Source organism: Phyllobates terribilis, unplaced genomic scaffold (genome assembly GCF_046119375.1).
Source record: "Phyllobates terribilis strain yellow unplaced genomic scaffold, ASM4611937v1 Scaffold_8__6_contigs__length_399053987, whole genome shotgun sequence".
NCBI lineage: Eukaryota > Metazoa > Chordata > Amphibia > Anura > Dendrobatidae > Phyllobates > Phyllobates terribilis.
The window spans coordinates 303,882,196-303,899,844 of NW_027362768.1; the positions used below are offsets into that span (position 1 = coordinate 303,882,196).

Here is a 17,649-nt window from a genome sequence, read left to right on the forward strand (position 1 = left end):
ACTGTCCTTGCTTTTTAATGACCGCCTAGGGCCCTGGACGGGTCAAGCCCCCGTGACAATCCCAAGGAATGGACCGACCCGGTGGAGAGTACCCCACGGTCCTACGGGGCATGTCACAATGATCTGGGATGTTCCCAAAAAGTTTGTTCTGCCTATAATCAGCCCTTGTAAATAGCACTTAAAGGGAATTTGTCAACAAGATTTCACACCCTAAACTGTTTGTATGCACATGCAGCTCTTTCAAAGCCAAGTCCAGAAATACCGTTACATGGTCAGTCCATTCCTTGGTTCCTGAGAAATCAGCATATGAATTGATATGCAAATATCTATGGTAGATCAGAAGCTTCTGTCACTCCAGGTCTATTCCCTGTCCAGCACCGCCTCCTCCTGCTTAACTGATGGCTTCATTGCCTGAAGTCACACATCATAGAGGCTGTTAGTCAAGTAGTAGAAGGCGGTGGTGCTGGGCGTGAAGAATAGAGCTGGAGTGACAGAGGCATCAGATCTACCATAGCTATTTGCCTACCGATTGAAACACTGATTTTTCAGTAACAGAGGATTGGTTGGCCATGGAAAGGTATTTCTGGACTTGGTTTTGAAAGAGCTGAATGCACATATAAAGTGTTTGGGGCGTGAAATCCTACTTACTGATTTTCCTTAAGCTTTGTTTAAGTAGCCCAATTATTTTGCCTAAAATGCGAGTTCATACCAGGAACAAGAAGATCACAGCATTACAACGTATTTTTGATGTCATCATAAGCCAACTTGGCAGAGGTTAACTTGATGCCTGCTATCTACCATACAGAATGTATTAAAGCTGTTTCCATTAAAGGCAACTCAATAACTGTCTATAGCTTTTGAACTTTAGACTATTTATGTAATATAATATATTAGAATAAACAAGACAATATTCAATTAAAGTAAAATAAATTACTTGCCTGTAAACATTATTGTGGAATGAATTGTAACTTCCGAGGGCGATTAAGGACCCAAGCCCCAAACCATATGAAAAAAAGATTTGGGTAGCAGCATCAAGCCACACCTGTATCCGAGATGAGAATATTTATTAAGATCAAATTGATGAAAGTCTAAAATATTTATGAATGCTTCTTTTTACCTCTGAATCTGAAAGTTTACTGAAGTCTGGAGTGATGTAAAATTTAATTCCATCAATTGCTCCAGGGAGAGTGACACCTCGGAAGAATAAGATGATCAACATGATGTAGGGGTAAGTGGCTGAGAAGTAGACTACCTAAAAAGAACAGTAAAATATTATTAAAGCTGGAGGGGGGGGCAGTTTTTAACTAAGTCATAACACTGTATAAAAAGAGCATGATAGAGAGGCAGAGTATCTCAGAAGCAAAGATGGTCAGAGGTTCACCAATCTGTGAAGAATTGCGTCTAACAATTGTGAAACAATTTTAGAAAAAATGTTCTCAACAAATTGCCTGCGAGCACAGTTCTTCATGCAATTCACAATGATTATTCAAATGATTATTTGACATGATAATTTCCAACTTAAAAACACTCTGTCTTCTGTTACCTAGATTTCTGTCCTTAGTTGCTTAACATTCATGCCATTTTAGGTATCGTATCTTGGCTCTCAGTAAAAACCAGAATGATGTTGATGTACTTTTTTTTGGTAATGTATTATTATGTTTTACATCTGCGTTATGATAACATTTTGACAATTTTTATTTTGTAAGCAATGTTTCTGGTAACCAAAACAACTCATTTTGTATCTGGAACAAATCAAATTTGTTGAAATGTTGCATGGACTAAATTCAGTCCTTTAGAAATTTGTTTTATAATTTATAAACTAGTATAGGCTAAAAATGTGCTTAAAATCAGACATATTTCTTAGAATATTAAAAATCTTTATTTATATGGCGCCAGCAAAATCAGCAGCATTAGCCACTTCAGACGGGACTTGTAAAAACTATGTCAGACATTACCAAGAAACACATAATTCAACAATTAAGAGGAGTGAGCGCCCTATTTTGAAGCTTACGATCTATGAGGTGACAAAATAAGAAAATAAAAAACTTAATGGCCAAATACAATCACAACAATTCCAAAAAAAGTTAGCAAAGAGAACAAGAATGCAATGGTTTGGAAATTTCTTATAGCCATATTTTATTCACAACAGAATAGAAAACACAGATCATAAAGTGAAAGTCAGACATTTTTCCATTTCATTTGAAAAAAATTAACTCATTTAGAAATTGATGGCTGCAACAGATCTGAAAAAAGTTGGGACAGGGTTAACAAAAGGATGGAAACGTAATTGGTACTAATGAAAAACTGCATAGGGGGGTCAATTTTTAACTAAGTCATAAAACTATATAAAAAGAGCATGTTAGAGAGGCAAAGTATCTCGGAAGCAAAGATGGTCAGAGGTTCTCCAATGTGTGAAAAATTGCGTCTAATAATTGTGGATCAATTTCCGAAAAATGTTTCTCAACAAATTGTCTGAAAACACATTTCTTCATGCAATCCACAAATGCAAGTTAAAACTCTATGATCCAAAGAAGAAGCCATAAATCAACACAATTCAGAAATGCTGCCGTCTTCCCTGGTCCAAAGTTAATTTAAAATGGAATGAAGCAAAATGGAAAACTGTTCCGTAGTCAGATGAATCAAAGTGTTACATGTTTTAATGAAACCACGAATGTCGTGTCCTGCAGAATCAAGAAGAGAGGGACCATCCAGCTTAACAGCGCACAGGTCCTGGATCTCTCATGGTTGGGGTTGCATTAGTGACTATGACATGGGCAGCTTATACATGACAGACACTATTAATGCCAAGCATTATATAGAGGGTTTAGAACAACATATGCTTCATCCAGACAACGTCTATTTCAGTGAAGGCCTTACATATGTCAGCAAGACAATACTAAACCACATACTGCATCCATCTCAACAGCACAACTTCTCAGAAGAAGAGTTTGGGTTATGACAGGCCACCTGCAGTCCAGACCTTTCACCAATAGAAAACATTTGGCACATTATAAAACAATAAATCCTGCTAAGATGAACCAAAACTAATGAGCAGCGAGATCCTACATCAGACAAGAACATGACAATATTCCTCCCCAAAACTCAAGCAATTGTCTCCTCATTTCCCAGATGTTTATAGACTGCTCTAAAAAGAAGAGGAGATGCTACATAACGGTAGATATCATCTTGTTCCAACCTTTTTGCGATGCGTTGCTGCCTTCAATTTCTAAATTACTTTTTTTTTTTTAATTAAAAGGAAAAATGTTTAATGTTCAACTTCTGATATGTTTTTTGACAACACAACATAGAACACTGTGTATCCATAAGAGATTTTCAAATCATTGCCTTCTTGTTATCTTTACATTTTACACAGCATTCCAACTTTTTTGGGATTGGGCATGTACATGATAAATATGCATTGGTAACGTATTTAGTATATTTGTCAACTTTGATTTTTCGTTACTAAATGTTGCATAGAATTGATTCTAAATTCTAAATGACAGTGTGAATGACAGTAAATAGGTTTTGATAAAAATGTTCAAACGTAAACTTTTTAACTAAAAAAAATCAGATCACACAAATTATTATGTTACCTTTCCTGTCCAGCCAACCCCTTTCCAGATGCAAAAGTAGACTAGCACCCATGCAATAGCCAAGGTGATTGCTAGTGGCCATCTAATCTGACCTGGCTTCTCCAAGCCGTCTGTCATTTGATGCATGTTACGCCTAAAATATAAGAACATAAAGGTTAACTAGAAAGGAATAGAAATGCATTAATTTATTATAAATAGTAATTTATTCCAAATTCCGAACAAGCAATTAGACGACATTAAGGAGAAGAATATCAATTTTGTATCCAATAACAGATAATATTAAAATCATATAATATCAATAATTGCATTAGCTTTTTCCAGTGCTATCTGTGTGAAAAACTAAGAGTATGCTGAACATCAGTCCTAATTGACATATAACCCTGAATTCATACTTTACAATTTATTTAAATACCATCAAAGACAGCCCAATGGATATAGTAGGGTTAATAGGGTTTTCCAGACACCCCCTTTTTATTTATATATTGTCATTGCTTACATAGTGCCAACATATTCCACAGAGCTGTACATGAATTGCTATCACTCACTTTCCTCATTTGGGGCTCACAAATGAAGGTCCTTTGGGAAAGTCTTTGAAATGTGGGATAAAACCAGTGTGCCTAGAGCAGGGATGTCAAACTCAAACACACAGAGGGCCAAAATTAAAAACTTGGACAAAGTCTCAGGCCAACCAGTATACAGTATAATGGGCCCCATAAAGTCCTCCATACAGAACAATGGATCCTACAAAGTCCTCCATACAGAAAAATAGGCAACACAGAATCCTCCATACAGAATAATAGGCCCTACATAGTCCTCCATACAGAATAATGGGCCCCACATAGTCCTCCATACAGAATAACAGGCCCTACATAGTCATCCATACAGAATAATGGGCCCCACATAGTCCTCCATACAGTATAATGGACCCCACACAGTCCTGCATACAGAGTAATGGGCCCTACATAGTGCTCCATACAGAATAATGGGCCCCACATAGTCCACCATACAGAATAATGGGCCCCACATAGTCCTCCGTACAGTATAATGGTTCCCACATAGTCCTCCATACAGAATATTAGGCCCCACATAGTACTCCATACAGAATAATGGCCACACATATGAGTGGTGGTTCTGGTGTCGCGGGCCAAATAAAACCAACCTATAGGCCAGCTTTGACCCATGGGATAAAGTTTGACATGTATGACCTAAAGGAAAGTTATGCAGATACTGGGAGAACATAGAAACTCCATGCAGATGTTGTCTAGGACACATTAACAGGAGTGGCTTTGTTTGGCACCTTCAAGTGAATGGCTAGTCATGCCATATGTGGGTGCATTAAGTCTACCAGAGTGGGAGCCAATCTTTTCAGCAAATATTTGCTTTGCTTTGGTGCATAGTGGGAGCCCGAAGCAGTTAATCCACTCTAGAACACTGATATGCCCTAATAGAGTGAGCAAATAGGTAATGGTAAGATAACACAGCTTTTTTTCCAATTAATGCTACAGGTCATCCCCAAAAATCAACAAAAATTCATATGTAAGTAATAAAAGGGGTTGATCCCACAGTGATATTGGTGACTTATCCTTTATAGAAGTAATCAATATCTAATTGGTAGAATTCTGACACCTTGCACCTTCATCAATCAGCTGTTATCAGCTCTGACAACGACCAGATGTAAACAGTTTACGGAACGGAAAAACACTGTTTAATGACCATTGTGGAGAACCGCAACTCAGCTCCTATTCAATTGAATCGGTCTGTTCACATGCTCTTCCATCAACTCCTATATTGAGAACAGGAGCACATTGAGGTATGTGAAAAAGACTGCATTAACAAGTACAGGAGTATAGCCTGAAATCAGAGATGACTGAATCAAAATTCTAAATTAAAAAAACAAGCAGATTTTTCCTAAAAATTAGATTCACAGAAAAGTTATTCTCTGCAAATTTAATGTCAGTTATTATGTTATGGGGTCCTTCCAGCCCATAAAAAATAAAACAAAATCCTTTTACTCAACTCACCACCTTTCTGCTCCTCACCATCATCCGTCTGGCCCTCTTCACATCTTTTGATTGCCACTGTGAGAGCTGAAATCCTCTCTTACGGTAGACCAATACTCCGGGCTCCAAAGACGCCCAGAAAGGATCTGAGCAAGTGAAAGTGTCTACGCAATTGTGAGATGTCACAAAGTCATGCTCTCACAACGTGTGCTGTGACCCTGTGCGGCCATGCGCAGAGCCATCCTGGGCCTCATCAGAGCTGGAAGTCTAGGCTTAGCGTCAGCAGCGGTTAACAGAAGATGTGGCAAGGACCCGATGTGTGATGGTGAGGAAAGGTGAGCAGTGAGGTGACTACAAGGATTTTTTTTAATTTTTAGATTTTTGATGTCCCTTTATGGTTCAGAAAAATGGAGATCAGCGACTGCCATTTTGCAGATTCTATGTGGAAATGAACTACAATTTTGTATTTTTGTAAATTTCTAGTAGAATTCAATTTCAGTCCAATATATTCGCTCATTCTACTCAGAAGTCATCAAAGCACTCTTAACAGTCTACCTCTATTCCATACTCTTGTCGTGCCTCTAGTCCTTCACAGGTGCACTCAGTAACCCCATTGAATTTTTATAATTGGTAGAGTTGAGCAGATCAGGCAAAATTCTAATTCGCCTATTAGCATAGATTTCCTGGGAAATTCGATTCATGGAGAAATGATTCTCAGTGATTTTAATGTTTCTTATTATGCTCTGAGGTCTCGAGATGCCCCAGAGCATAATAAACGTAATATGTAAAGAAAGTTAAGAAGCTTTATACTTTTCTCACCATTCACCTACGCTATGATTAGGAGCGTGGTACGATTCGAAACGCGTAGGTCCAATGCTATGTTTCTTCTTGTTTTTAGATCATTCAAATAAATGATGTTTTTAACAATATTTTTCACTTGTTTTTCTAAAAAAAAGTTGTTTGGGCTGTAGCTGGACTTTTTTTGCCTTTTTCTTTTCAGGAAAGAGTTACTGCTTAGCACGCAGAGAGTTCTAGAGAAGGGGAGAAGGGAAGGAGTATAGTTAATATAAGGAGGCTTTTTGTTTGGAAGGCCCAGTTCAAGGCTGCAGTGTGAGAGGGAGACCACAATAGTAATAGAAAGTAGCTGGAGATAGAGTGGCAGAATTTGCTACGAAGAGTCTGAAACTTCAGAGAATTACAGCCATAGAGAGAAAGAGAGAAAGGGATGGCTTGGATGAGAGAAGGGACATCTGGGAGGTACAGTGTGTTTTAAGCGAGTCTCCATGGAAGAGTAAGTTCGGACTGGGAGTGTTGGCTGAGTCTAAGGAATTACAGTGAACAGATGCTGGGCTTACCTTGCAGGAACACTGTGGTATTGCACTGAAAACGTATTGTAGAGATATATATAGACATATTGTGAGAAGAAAAAATATGGACCCAGTTTTGCTACAGTATATTGTGAAGCTGAATTGCAGCTGTTAATTATTGTACCACCACTTGCAACCATCAAGCCATTACTTTTGTGCCAATCAGAAGCTGTAAATACCAAGAATGGAGCCTGTTGTTATCTGTATGCACGTTTATCTAAATTCAACATTAAAGAAAGATTTAATGTTTTTAAGATCAGAGTCTCTCCTGTTATTCTGCAATTAATACGTCCCAAGAACTTCTCCAGCAAAAAGTATATGGCCACCTAGGGAGCAGTAACAAGCAGAAGATACCCTACACACGCCTTAGAGCAATGCTTGATGTTTTGAGGCACGATTACATGTCTAGGCTAGTCAACCCCTTATCCCAATATAGTAGTAAGGGACACAAAATCATGTCCCCAACACATTGTTAAAATAAAGGCCACAATTCAGCAAAGCGAATATACTAGAAAACTATTCTAAAATGCTTTGAAAAATCACAACATTTTTGCACAACTAGAAGTAAAAATGTGGTCATTTTTGACAATTTTATGTGAGTTTCAGATGGGGGATGGGGGTTGGATGGCGCAACACAACAACCGCTCTCTTGATTCATGACAAGCTGTAGCCACAAATCCAGTGCCTCTTAAAGAATTAGGTGCCTCTGACTCCATCACTCGCCCTAATCAAGATGAGTGTGATCAACCCCAGTCTTGAATTCAATCCAATGTTGCAAATCTTTTAAGTTAAAAAAATAAATAAATATTACAACTTAAAAAATAAAAAAATGAAAGGAATAATATGTATATACTACTGTTTCATAATGTTATAATAGGGTTAGTTCTCCCTGATTGCAATGAAACTGGACATTGAAAATGGCAATATATTTGCCAAGCAATGCCATGCGCCTATCTAGCCTATAGATGATACTACAGTACATAGACGCATAGTCATACTCTATACATAAATTATTACTGTTGAGTAGTGTTGAGCCACCCCCGTAGTGTTCGAGTTCGGTTCGGTTCGTCGAACACCCGTGTGTTCGCCGAACTGTTCGTCGAACACCTTCGAACACCGTTAAAACCAATGGCAGGCAAACAAAACACATAGAAACACATAGAAAACACCTTCAAAGGTGTCCAAAAGCTGACAAACTGCTCAGAAGACATAACTAACGCATGGAAAAGTGACAAGTACATATAGTCATGCGAAAAGAAAAGAGGTGGAGGAGTAAAAGGAGGGGGAGACACAGATATAGGCATGTCATGCCCTTCTAAAATCCAAAAAGTGAGAAGCCAACACGGCCAGTCCGTTCCTGCCCGTGCCACCTCCGTGTCGCCGGGTTTGTGCCAGAGCCGCGGTGGACCCTGACGGCCAGCCCCCCTCTTCCAATATTGGTGCCTGTCCGCTGGTGGGTCGAGCGAGCCCCCCTGTGGTGGAGGCAGCTCTAAGCTTTTTAATTTAAATTGTCTCTCTAATTTGAATGAATACACTTTAAATCCTTTTACAATGATCTATTGGAGGGCAAGTCTCATGCCAGCAGCCGCGTAATTCCAGCTCCAGTAGCGTCCACTAAAGCTGCTGCAGTTAAAAAGCTTTTATAAGGATCGAGCTCAGCTGTCCACTGCAAGGCGTCCTACCGCCAATCCCAGCCCCTATGCCTTGGGGTGCCTCCTGATGCTCTTCACTGAGTATCCCGTGGTCCCGAAGCATTTCCTTTGAAAAAATTAAGTGTCCAAACTACAGGTGGTGTAGCTTGCTTAACAGCCGGGATAATCCGCTGACTAGCAGACACTGCTACTAGGCACAAAGTATTTCCTGGGCTAGATGCAGTTAAAAATTTGTAATTAGATACTCTCGTTGGATGCTGAGAAAGCATTCCATAGAGTCTCCTGGCACGCCATATATTATTCTCTTAAAAAGCTTGGGGTAGGGGTCTAGGGGACCCTTTTATAGCCAAAATCACAGCCCTGTATCACAATACGTCACCTAGGCTGAAGATAAATGGAACTGTAGCACCCTGAGGGCTCGGTTGCTACAGAGGTATTGCACCTCACCCAGAGGTGTGATATCTCACTCTCAGGTAAGGATGGGGTGTGGATCAAGACCCGACACCTGCATGCATTACACCACATTGCCGTGGGGCAGGGCGACCAATATGCCCCTGAGATGGGCACGACAGTCCCTGTCCCTGGCTGGAGTGGGGGGAGGGAACACTGAGGAAGGGGAACCCAGTAGTGCAGGAGCAGGGAGGAAGCAGTTCCTGGGTGCATTGAGAAGGGAGTATAAAAGGTGGGCACCAACTTAGTTCATTGCAGAGAAGTCTGAGCAGAAGTGACAGGGAGCAGGGGCTCTGCATGAGCTCTGCTCCGGAGGCGGGCCTAATAACAGAGGCCCAGGCCTGGAAGAGGGAGAAAGAAGGAAGAGGAGTGGAGAAGGCTCCAGGAACGAGGAACGAAGGGATCCCAGGGGTGCGGACGGGCGAGTCGCCACCGCAAGCCCGAATCCACCTGCGTGGAGGGGTCAGGCCAAAGGGGGGGACCGGTCCCCGAAACTAGTGGAGGCGGGAAACGACCCTCAGCTAGAAACCGGAGGCTGTGACATTTTATGTGGCGCAGCCCATCGCTACACCCGCTAGGAAGGCACCAAATAGGGCCAGGGAAACTGGCGCCAAGTTTACCAAGAGGAGGCCCGAGGCAGCCGGACTGAAGGGTTGGTAAAGAAGGCCAGACAAAGGACACACAAAGGGGGTCCTGTGAAGTGCTCCAAAGTTATCTGGGAGTTGTCTGAGCCCCTCACCTGGTGAGCACAGTACGACGTGGGCAGCCGTTACCTGCAGAAGTGGTCTGGATAATAAGAACTGTGAGTAAAGGCCCTGGACTGCATCACTGACTCCGTGTCGTTACTGCTGCTAACCTGCACCATCACCCCCATCTTCCGCATACACTGCCCTGGGGCTATACTACTCCCGTGGGGAGTAATGCTACGCTCTGCTGCACCCACAACACCAGCCTCAGCGGTCTGCCCTGCAGCGGCGGTTCACTCTGACCGCAATCCATGGGTGGCGTAGTCGGACATTTAAACATCAAAACCACATAAATATTTCCACCACTGGTTTGACCGCCCTGAGCCACGGAACAGGGTCACCACCACGGAGACTACAACCACCAGCATCCACCAAAAAGGGTCCGGCTCCGGGTGTCCTAAGGCCCAGGGGTCGCGTCAGAACATTTTCATCACCTTTCATAATCACCAATGGGACAAGGCAGGGATGTCCTCTGTCCCCTGTCTTATACATCCTAGTGACGGAGCACCTGCTCTCATCAATTCGCCATAACCCCAATATTAGGTGGATTGAGGTGGGAGGCACCGAGTACAAGTGCTCTCTATTTGCTGATGATGTCCTAGTATATATCACTCAATCACATATATCCATCCCTGCTGTTATGGCTGAAATAGATCACTTTGTTACATGGTCAAATTTTAAAATCAATGCAGCGAAGTCTGAGGCCCTCGATGTCTCCCTCCCCAAATCCATACAGGATTCCATCCAGTCCAACTTTCCCTTAGCCTGGCCCTCACAGGGTATCAAATACTTAGGAATTCCTATTCATAGAGACCTCTCCCGTCTATGTTATCTTAATTTTGGGCCCTTTATTGAACAACTCCATACAGACCACGGTTGGCAAGTTAGAACTGTAAGATTCACCACGTGAACCACTGGTATTTTGTGGAAAAGCACATGTACACTGTGTTCCAAATTATTATGCAAAAAGTGTTTAGGAGTGATAAGGGAAGAATTTGTTTGTTTGTCAGTTAAACTCATTGATGGTGATGTGTGTCAGGGCTCTTTATATCACTGTAAGCAATTGCAGACACCTTTGCTAATTAGTTTGGCAGGTGTGTCCAATGAAAGGCAAGACTACTTAAGAAGGCTGTCCCACATTATTAAGCAGCCTACATTTTCTGCCAAAATGGGAAAGAAAAAGGATGTGTCGGCTGGTGAGAAGCAACAAATTGTGGAGTGTTTAGGTCAAGGCATGACTACAATCAACATTGTGCGATGATCAGGATGAAGTGTCTTGGCAATCAAGAAGTATGTAGCTGATTCACAGTACACACGTGTGCGTGCTGATAAGGGAAAATTGAGGACTCTTTCCTACAGGCAATTACGTCAGGTTAAAAGAGCAGTGGCAAAAAAGCCTTGTCAAAGCAGCAGACGAGTTTTTGAAGCTGCTGGTGCCTCCAAACGTCCCCCGAACAACAAGATGCAGGGTCCTTCAGAGGTTTGCAGCTGTGCGTACGCCATCCTGTCGACCTCCTCTATCCACTGCACACAAGCAGAAATGGCTCCAGGGGGGGAAACAATACATGAAGACTGATTTTAAAACTGTTTTGTTCACGGATGAGTGCCGTGCAACGCTCGATGGTCCAGATAGATGGAGTGGAGGATGGCTGGTTGATGGACACCCCACGCAAACACGGCTACAGTGCCAACAAGGAGGAGGTGGAGAAATGTTTTGGGCTGGAATCATGGGGAGAGAGATTGTCGGCCCCTTTAGGATCCCTGAAGGGGTAAAGATGAAATCCATAATGTATGTGGAGTTTCTCAAACAGCACTTCCTGCCATGGTTCAAGAAGAAGAACCGTGTATTCCACAGCAAGATCATTTTCATGCATGATAATGCACCGTCTCATGCTGCACATAACACATCTGCATCTCTGGCTGATATGGGCATAAAAGGGGACAAACTTATGGTGTGACCACCATGCTCCCCTGACCTCTACCCCATTCAGAACCTCTGGAGCATCATCAAAAGGAGTGTCTATGATGGCGGGAGGCAGTTCACATCAAAGCAACAGCTCTGGCAGGGTATTCTGTCCTCATGCAAAACAATTGAAGCAGAAACCATCCAAAACCTGACAAATTCAATGGACGAGAGAGTTCAGAAGCTGCTTTCGAACAAGGGGTCCTATGTGCAAATATAACATCACCTAGAATAAAGTTTTGAGTTGAAAACTGTTTGATTTCAGTTTCTAATAACATGCTAATGCTTATAATTTCAAAAATGACCATTTTTTTGGTCTTTATTAAAATGAAAAATTTGATCGAAGAGTGTGGGGGATCTAAGAGTGTGGCAACCCAGTAGTCAGGATTACTTCGAATTCTGACAATCTGAGGGTCATGTTGCAGGTAGTGCAGCAAGAAGGCACTTATGTGTCTTGCGCATCTCGGAGCCCCAAAATTATTTTCCGGGCTAGATGCAGCTAAATATTATTATTAATTTTAAATCTGGTGGAGCTTAGTATAGATGGCCTAATAGAATCAGTACTGCACACTGCTACAAAGCCCAAATTATTTTCCAGCCAAGATACATATAAACATGATTAGTAATTTTAAATCTGGTGGAGCTTAGTATAGATGGCCTAATAGAATCAGTGCTGCACACTGCTACAAAGCCCAAATTATTTTCCAGCCAAGATACAGATAAACATGATTAGTAATTTGAAAGCCTAAAACGGTTGGTGAGGTGATTTTAACCAATCATAAAGCTTTTACTCTCCCCAGGATGACACAGGGGTAGAAAAGTCTTTTCGTATCCATGATTTGTTCATCTTTATGAACGTGAGTCTGTCTACATTATCAGTGGACAGCCGCGTGCGCTTATCTGTCAGCACACCACCAGCAGCGCTGAACACACGTTCAGACAGAACGCTGGCTGCGGGGCATGACAAGATCTCCAAGGCATAAGTGGCTAGCTCCGGCCATTTATCCAGATTGGAAGCCCAAAAAGAGCAAGGGTCCAGTGACACAGTCATGGCTTCAATGTTTACTTGGAGATACTCCTGTACCATCGTCTCTAGGCGTTGACTATGTGTCAGACTTCTTGTCTCCTGTGGCCTTGCAATGGATGGGCTAATAAAGTGGTGAAATGATTCCGCAAAATTGATGTTACCAGAAGATACTGTGTTTCTGTTACGGTTTGAGTGCTGAACACTCGACGGTCCCACAGTTGGCAAGTTGGAACTGTGAGATTTACTTCGTGTACCACTGGTGTTTTGTGGAAAGGCACATGTAAGATTCTGCAACAGTCTCTGCTGATACTCCTGCAAGCGTGCATCCCTTTCTATGGCAGGAATAATTTCTGCAAATTTACTTTAGTACCGGGATCTAACAGTGTGGCAACTGTGACAGTGTCACTGGTTTTATATGTGAGGGGAGGTATGTGTCACTCAGGATGCTCTCCTGTGTGAACTAAGACCTACTTTATTTTTCTGCCAGCATGTTATAAGCTGGTAGATTTACTCTTTTAAAGGGTGTGCGGTTTTATGGGAATGGCAAAGAGGGCGGGACGCCATTCCCCCTACCTCCCCTCTGGGTGTGGCTGAGCAATGTGTAAAAGCTCAGTCCTGTTTTTTTTTTCTCTAGAGTGTGGTCTGGAGAGGGAAGTCTCCAGACAGTATTGTGGAAGCTGCAGAGCTTGTTACTTGGACTGTGCAGTTTATGCTACCGAGAGCGGGCGGAACCCGCTCATCTATGGACTGAGCTAGACTTTGTTTATTGTTTTTTTTTTTCCTGCAAAACCCTGCTGGCTTTATGCCAGATAATAAACCAGCAGGAACGTAACCTGAGAACGTGTGTCCTGAGTCTGCCTCCGGGAGAGCCGGGCGAGTCGTCTTGCCACAGTTGGTGTGAGAGTGCGTGCAGGATTCCAGGAACACGTGTACCTGCCACAAAGACGGGTGGATGTCTTGGGTGAAGGCTGCCAGCCTGCCAGAGAAGTCCAGCAGCATTAAGGAGCTCGCTAAGCACCTGGTCCAGGCCCAGCAGAGCATACAGCAGCAGCACCAGGAGACGACCAAACTGTTGCTTCAGCAAATCCAGTTGCAGCAAAAGTCGCAGCAGCAGCACCAGCAGGAGGCGCAACAGCAGATACAGCTTTTGGTGGACGCCATCCAGAGCAGGGCGGATGCCCCACCCCCAGGACCGACTGATGATTCTCACGTCAGGAAGGCGGTAAGGCGGGCCATGCAGAAGATGACCCCTGGGGATGATGTAGAAGCATTTCTGACTGTTTTAAAGAGGGTGGCTGATCAGGAGAGACTTCCACCAGCACAGTGGGCAGAGGTTCTGGCACCATATTTATCGGGTGAACCCCAGAAGGCGTATTTTGACTATTTGACTCCTTAGCAAGATGCTAAGGAGTATCCCAAACTAAAGACAGAGATCTTAGCACGTCTGGGAGTAAATATGGCGATGAGAGCCCAGCGAGTTCATTACTGGGCGTATGCTAGCGACAAACCCCCTCGCTCGCAGATGTTTGACCTCCTGCATCTGGTTCAGAAGTGGCTACAACCGGAGTCCTCCACTCCGGCCCAGATGGTTGAGCGGGTGGTGATTGACAGATTCATGCATTCCCTTCCCAAGCCAGTACAGACCTGGGTTGCCCAGGGTGATCCCCAGAACGCAGATGACTTCATCGGCCTGGTAGAGAGGTACCAGGTAGTCGAGAGATCTCTTGGGAAACCGGATGCAGTCACTTCTCCCTACTGGGATATGCAAAGGGGGGCGGGTTCACCACGGAAGGGGTCTAGAGCCACCTCTGGGGGGCGTCCCACTCCCACTGAAGGTGCCGTTAGAACAGTTGGTAAAGATATAGTTTGCTGGCGGTGTCACAACCCTGGACATGTAGCCGCCAGGTGTCAAATATCCCCTGAGCCCATGGACTGCAGCCTAGGCAGACGGGTCTCCTATTATGCCTATCCAGCCTGTAGCGTGGACTGCCGACCCGGTGAGGGGCCGCAGGCGTGTGCAGTGTCCATTAATGGAGTAAAAGTGCTTGGGCTGTTGGACTCCGGGAGTCTGGTGACCTTGATCAGAGCATCCCTTCCCCACTGGTTGATCCCTTCCAAAACCCTGGGCATTCGGTGCATCCATGGTGACGCCAAGGACTATCCCGTGGCCACAGTAACAGTGGGGACAGACTGTGGTGCTCAGTCCCATGAAGTCGGGGTAGTAAAGGACCTGATACATCCCGTCATATTGGGCCGTGATTTTTCCTTATTCTGGGACTTGTGGGGGGAAGGGAAGTGGACTAAGTAGCATGGGGAAAAGCCAGGTCCTTGAAGAAGAAACCCCGACGAAGTCGCAGATGGAGGAGTTCCCACTGTGTGTCCTTGTCGGTGACGAGGGTGAGACGGTGACCGAGGAGGCCGACCTCCCGGCGTTAGATATGTCCAAAGAGAAGTTTGGGACAGCTCATGTTCGAGACCTGACCTTAAAAGGGGCATTCGACCAGGTTACTGTATGTAATGGGGTTGCCCAAGAGCCGGGGGCCGACACCAGATTCCCCCACTTTGCAGTGCAGGGGGAGTTGCTATATCGGGTGGCCAAACTGAGGGGCGGTGAGATAGTAGAACAGCTGTTAGTGCCGGGGCCATACAGACGGCGGGTGCTAGATATGGCCCATTCACATGTTCTGGGGGGACACCTAGGGATCGAGAAAACTCAGGAGAGGATATTGAGAAGGTTTTATTGGACAGGGTGTTATTGAGAAGTTCAAAACTATTGTAGGTCCTGCCCCACCTGCCAAATAACCGCTCCCTCCTTCCACTTCCGTAGCCCCTTAGTCCCACTACCTGTGATAGAGGTTCCCTTTGAGAGGATTGCCATGGACCTCGTGGGCCCCTTAGTTAAATCAGCTCGGGGCCACCAATATATCCTGGTCGTCATGGACTATGCGACTCGGTATCCGGAAGCGGTTCCCCTAAGGAACATGTCCAGTAAAAGTATAGCCCGAGAGCTGGTCCATATTTTTGCTCGGACAGGTCTACCAAAAGAGATTCTGACAGACCAAGGAACCCCCTTCATGAGCAACGTGATGAAGGAGCTTTGCAGAGTCCTTCAGATAACTCAGCTTCGGACCTCGGTTTATCATCCACAGACAGACGGCCTAGTAGAACGCTTCAACAAGACCTTAAAGGCCATGCTCAAGAAGGTCATTGAAAAGGATGGGCGAGACTGGGACTACCTGCTCCCATTTCTGCTTTTCTTGGTCAGAGAAGTTCCTCAAGCCTCCACTGGCTTCTCTCCATTTGAGCTCCTATATGGACGGCATCCAAGAGGTCTCCTAGACATCGCCAAGGAAACTTGGGAGGCTGAAGTCACGCCACACCGGAGTATCATCGAACATGTCGCCCAGTTACAGGAGAGAATGTCAAAGGTGATGCCCATCGTGAAGGAATATCTCCTCCAGGCGCAGGAAGCCCAGGTGAGGGTCTATAACCGGTCGTCGAGACTAAGACAGTTCCAGCCCGGGGACCGTGTTTTGGTGCTGATCCCTACCATTGAGAGCAAGTTCCTCGCCAAATAGCAAGGTCCATACGAGGTGGTGGAGAAAGTCAGCGAGGTTAATTATAAAGTCCACCAGCCTGGCCGAAGAAAGCCGCATCAAATATGTCATGTAAATTTGCTCAAGCCAAGGCGGGACCGAGAACTTGTGGAAACTCCTTGCCTGGGAGCCGCACCAGAAGGCAAGGTGGAGGAGGTCACTATTGCAGAGACTCTATCACCTGCCCAGAAGCAACAGTGTCGAGAATTACTACAGCGGAATCGGGAGCTGTTCTCAGAGTTGCCGGGGCATACTCAAGTGGTAGAGCATGATGTGCTGACAGAGCCGCACATATGAGTGAATCTGAAGCCGTATCGGATTCCAGAAGCACGCCGGGAGGTGATCTCGGCCGAGGTGAAGAGGATGTTGGACCTTGGAGTAATAGAGGAGTCAATGAGTGGGTGGTCGAGCCCAATCGTCCTCATGCCAAAACCCAATGGAGAGTGGAGGTTTTGTAATGACTACCGCCGGCTGAATGAGGTATTCAAGTGTGACGAATACCCGATGCCCCGCGTTGACGAACTCATCGAGAGGCTTGGAACGGCGAGGTATATCACCACTCTTGACCTGACGAAGGGCTACTGGCAGATCCCCATGTCCCAGATGGCTAAGGAGAAGACGGCTTTCTCAACACCTGATGGGTGTTTTCAATACACGAGGATGCCGTTCGGACTACAGGGGGCCCCAGCAACTTTCCAGAGGGCTATGGATCGGGTCCTAGCCCCACATAAGAAGTATGCCGCAGCCTACCTCGACGACATTGTGGTCTTTAGCCCAGACTGGGCTAGTCACCTACCTAAACTACAGGCCGTTCTGGAGGCGCTAAGGAAGGCGGGATTTACCATAAATCCGAGAAAGTGTGCCATCGGAAAAGAGGAGGCCAAGTACCTGGGCTAAGTTGTTGGGAGAAGCGAAATAAAGCCTCAAATCAAGAAAGTGGAGGCAATTCAAACCTGGCCGCAACCGCTCTCGAAGAAACAGGTGAGAGCATTCCCGGGAATGGTGGGATACTACCGGCGGTTTATCCTGAATTTCGCTATGATTGCTGCACCACTAACGGATCTTCTAGAACAGGGTTCCCCAACTCCAGTCCTCAAGGCCCACCAACAGGTCATGTTTTCAGGATTTCCTTAGTATTACACAGTTGATAATTGCATCACCTGCACAGGCAATAATTCCATCACCTGTGCAATACTAAGGAAATCCTGAAAACATGACCTGTTGGTGGGCCTTGAGGACTGGAGTTGGGGAACCC

The 17,649-nt window shown here is 44.6% G+C and overlaps 1 protein-coding gene across 2 annotated transcripts in view; it reads right to left on the minus strand.

Moving 5' to 3' along the window:
• The window catches only part of SLC6A1 (solute carrier family 6 member 1), a 402,595-nt gene that overhangs the window by 38,163 nt on the left and 346,783 nt on the right, over window positions 1-17,649 (minus strand). For both annotated transcript variants that reach the window (XM_073644511.1, XM_073644512.1), the window contains 3 exons: window positions 3,594-3,726; window positions 1,118-1,252; window positions 939-1,042 (listed from right to left, as the gene is read on the minus strand). In XM_073644511.1, the coding sequence (XP_073500612.1) occupies window positions 939-1,042; window positions 1,118-1,252; window positions 3,594-3,726 (372 nt within the window). The remainder of the gene's footprint in view (window positions 1-938; window positions 1,043-1,117; window positions 1,253-3,593; window positions 3,727-17,649) is intronic.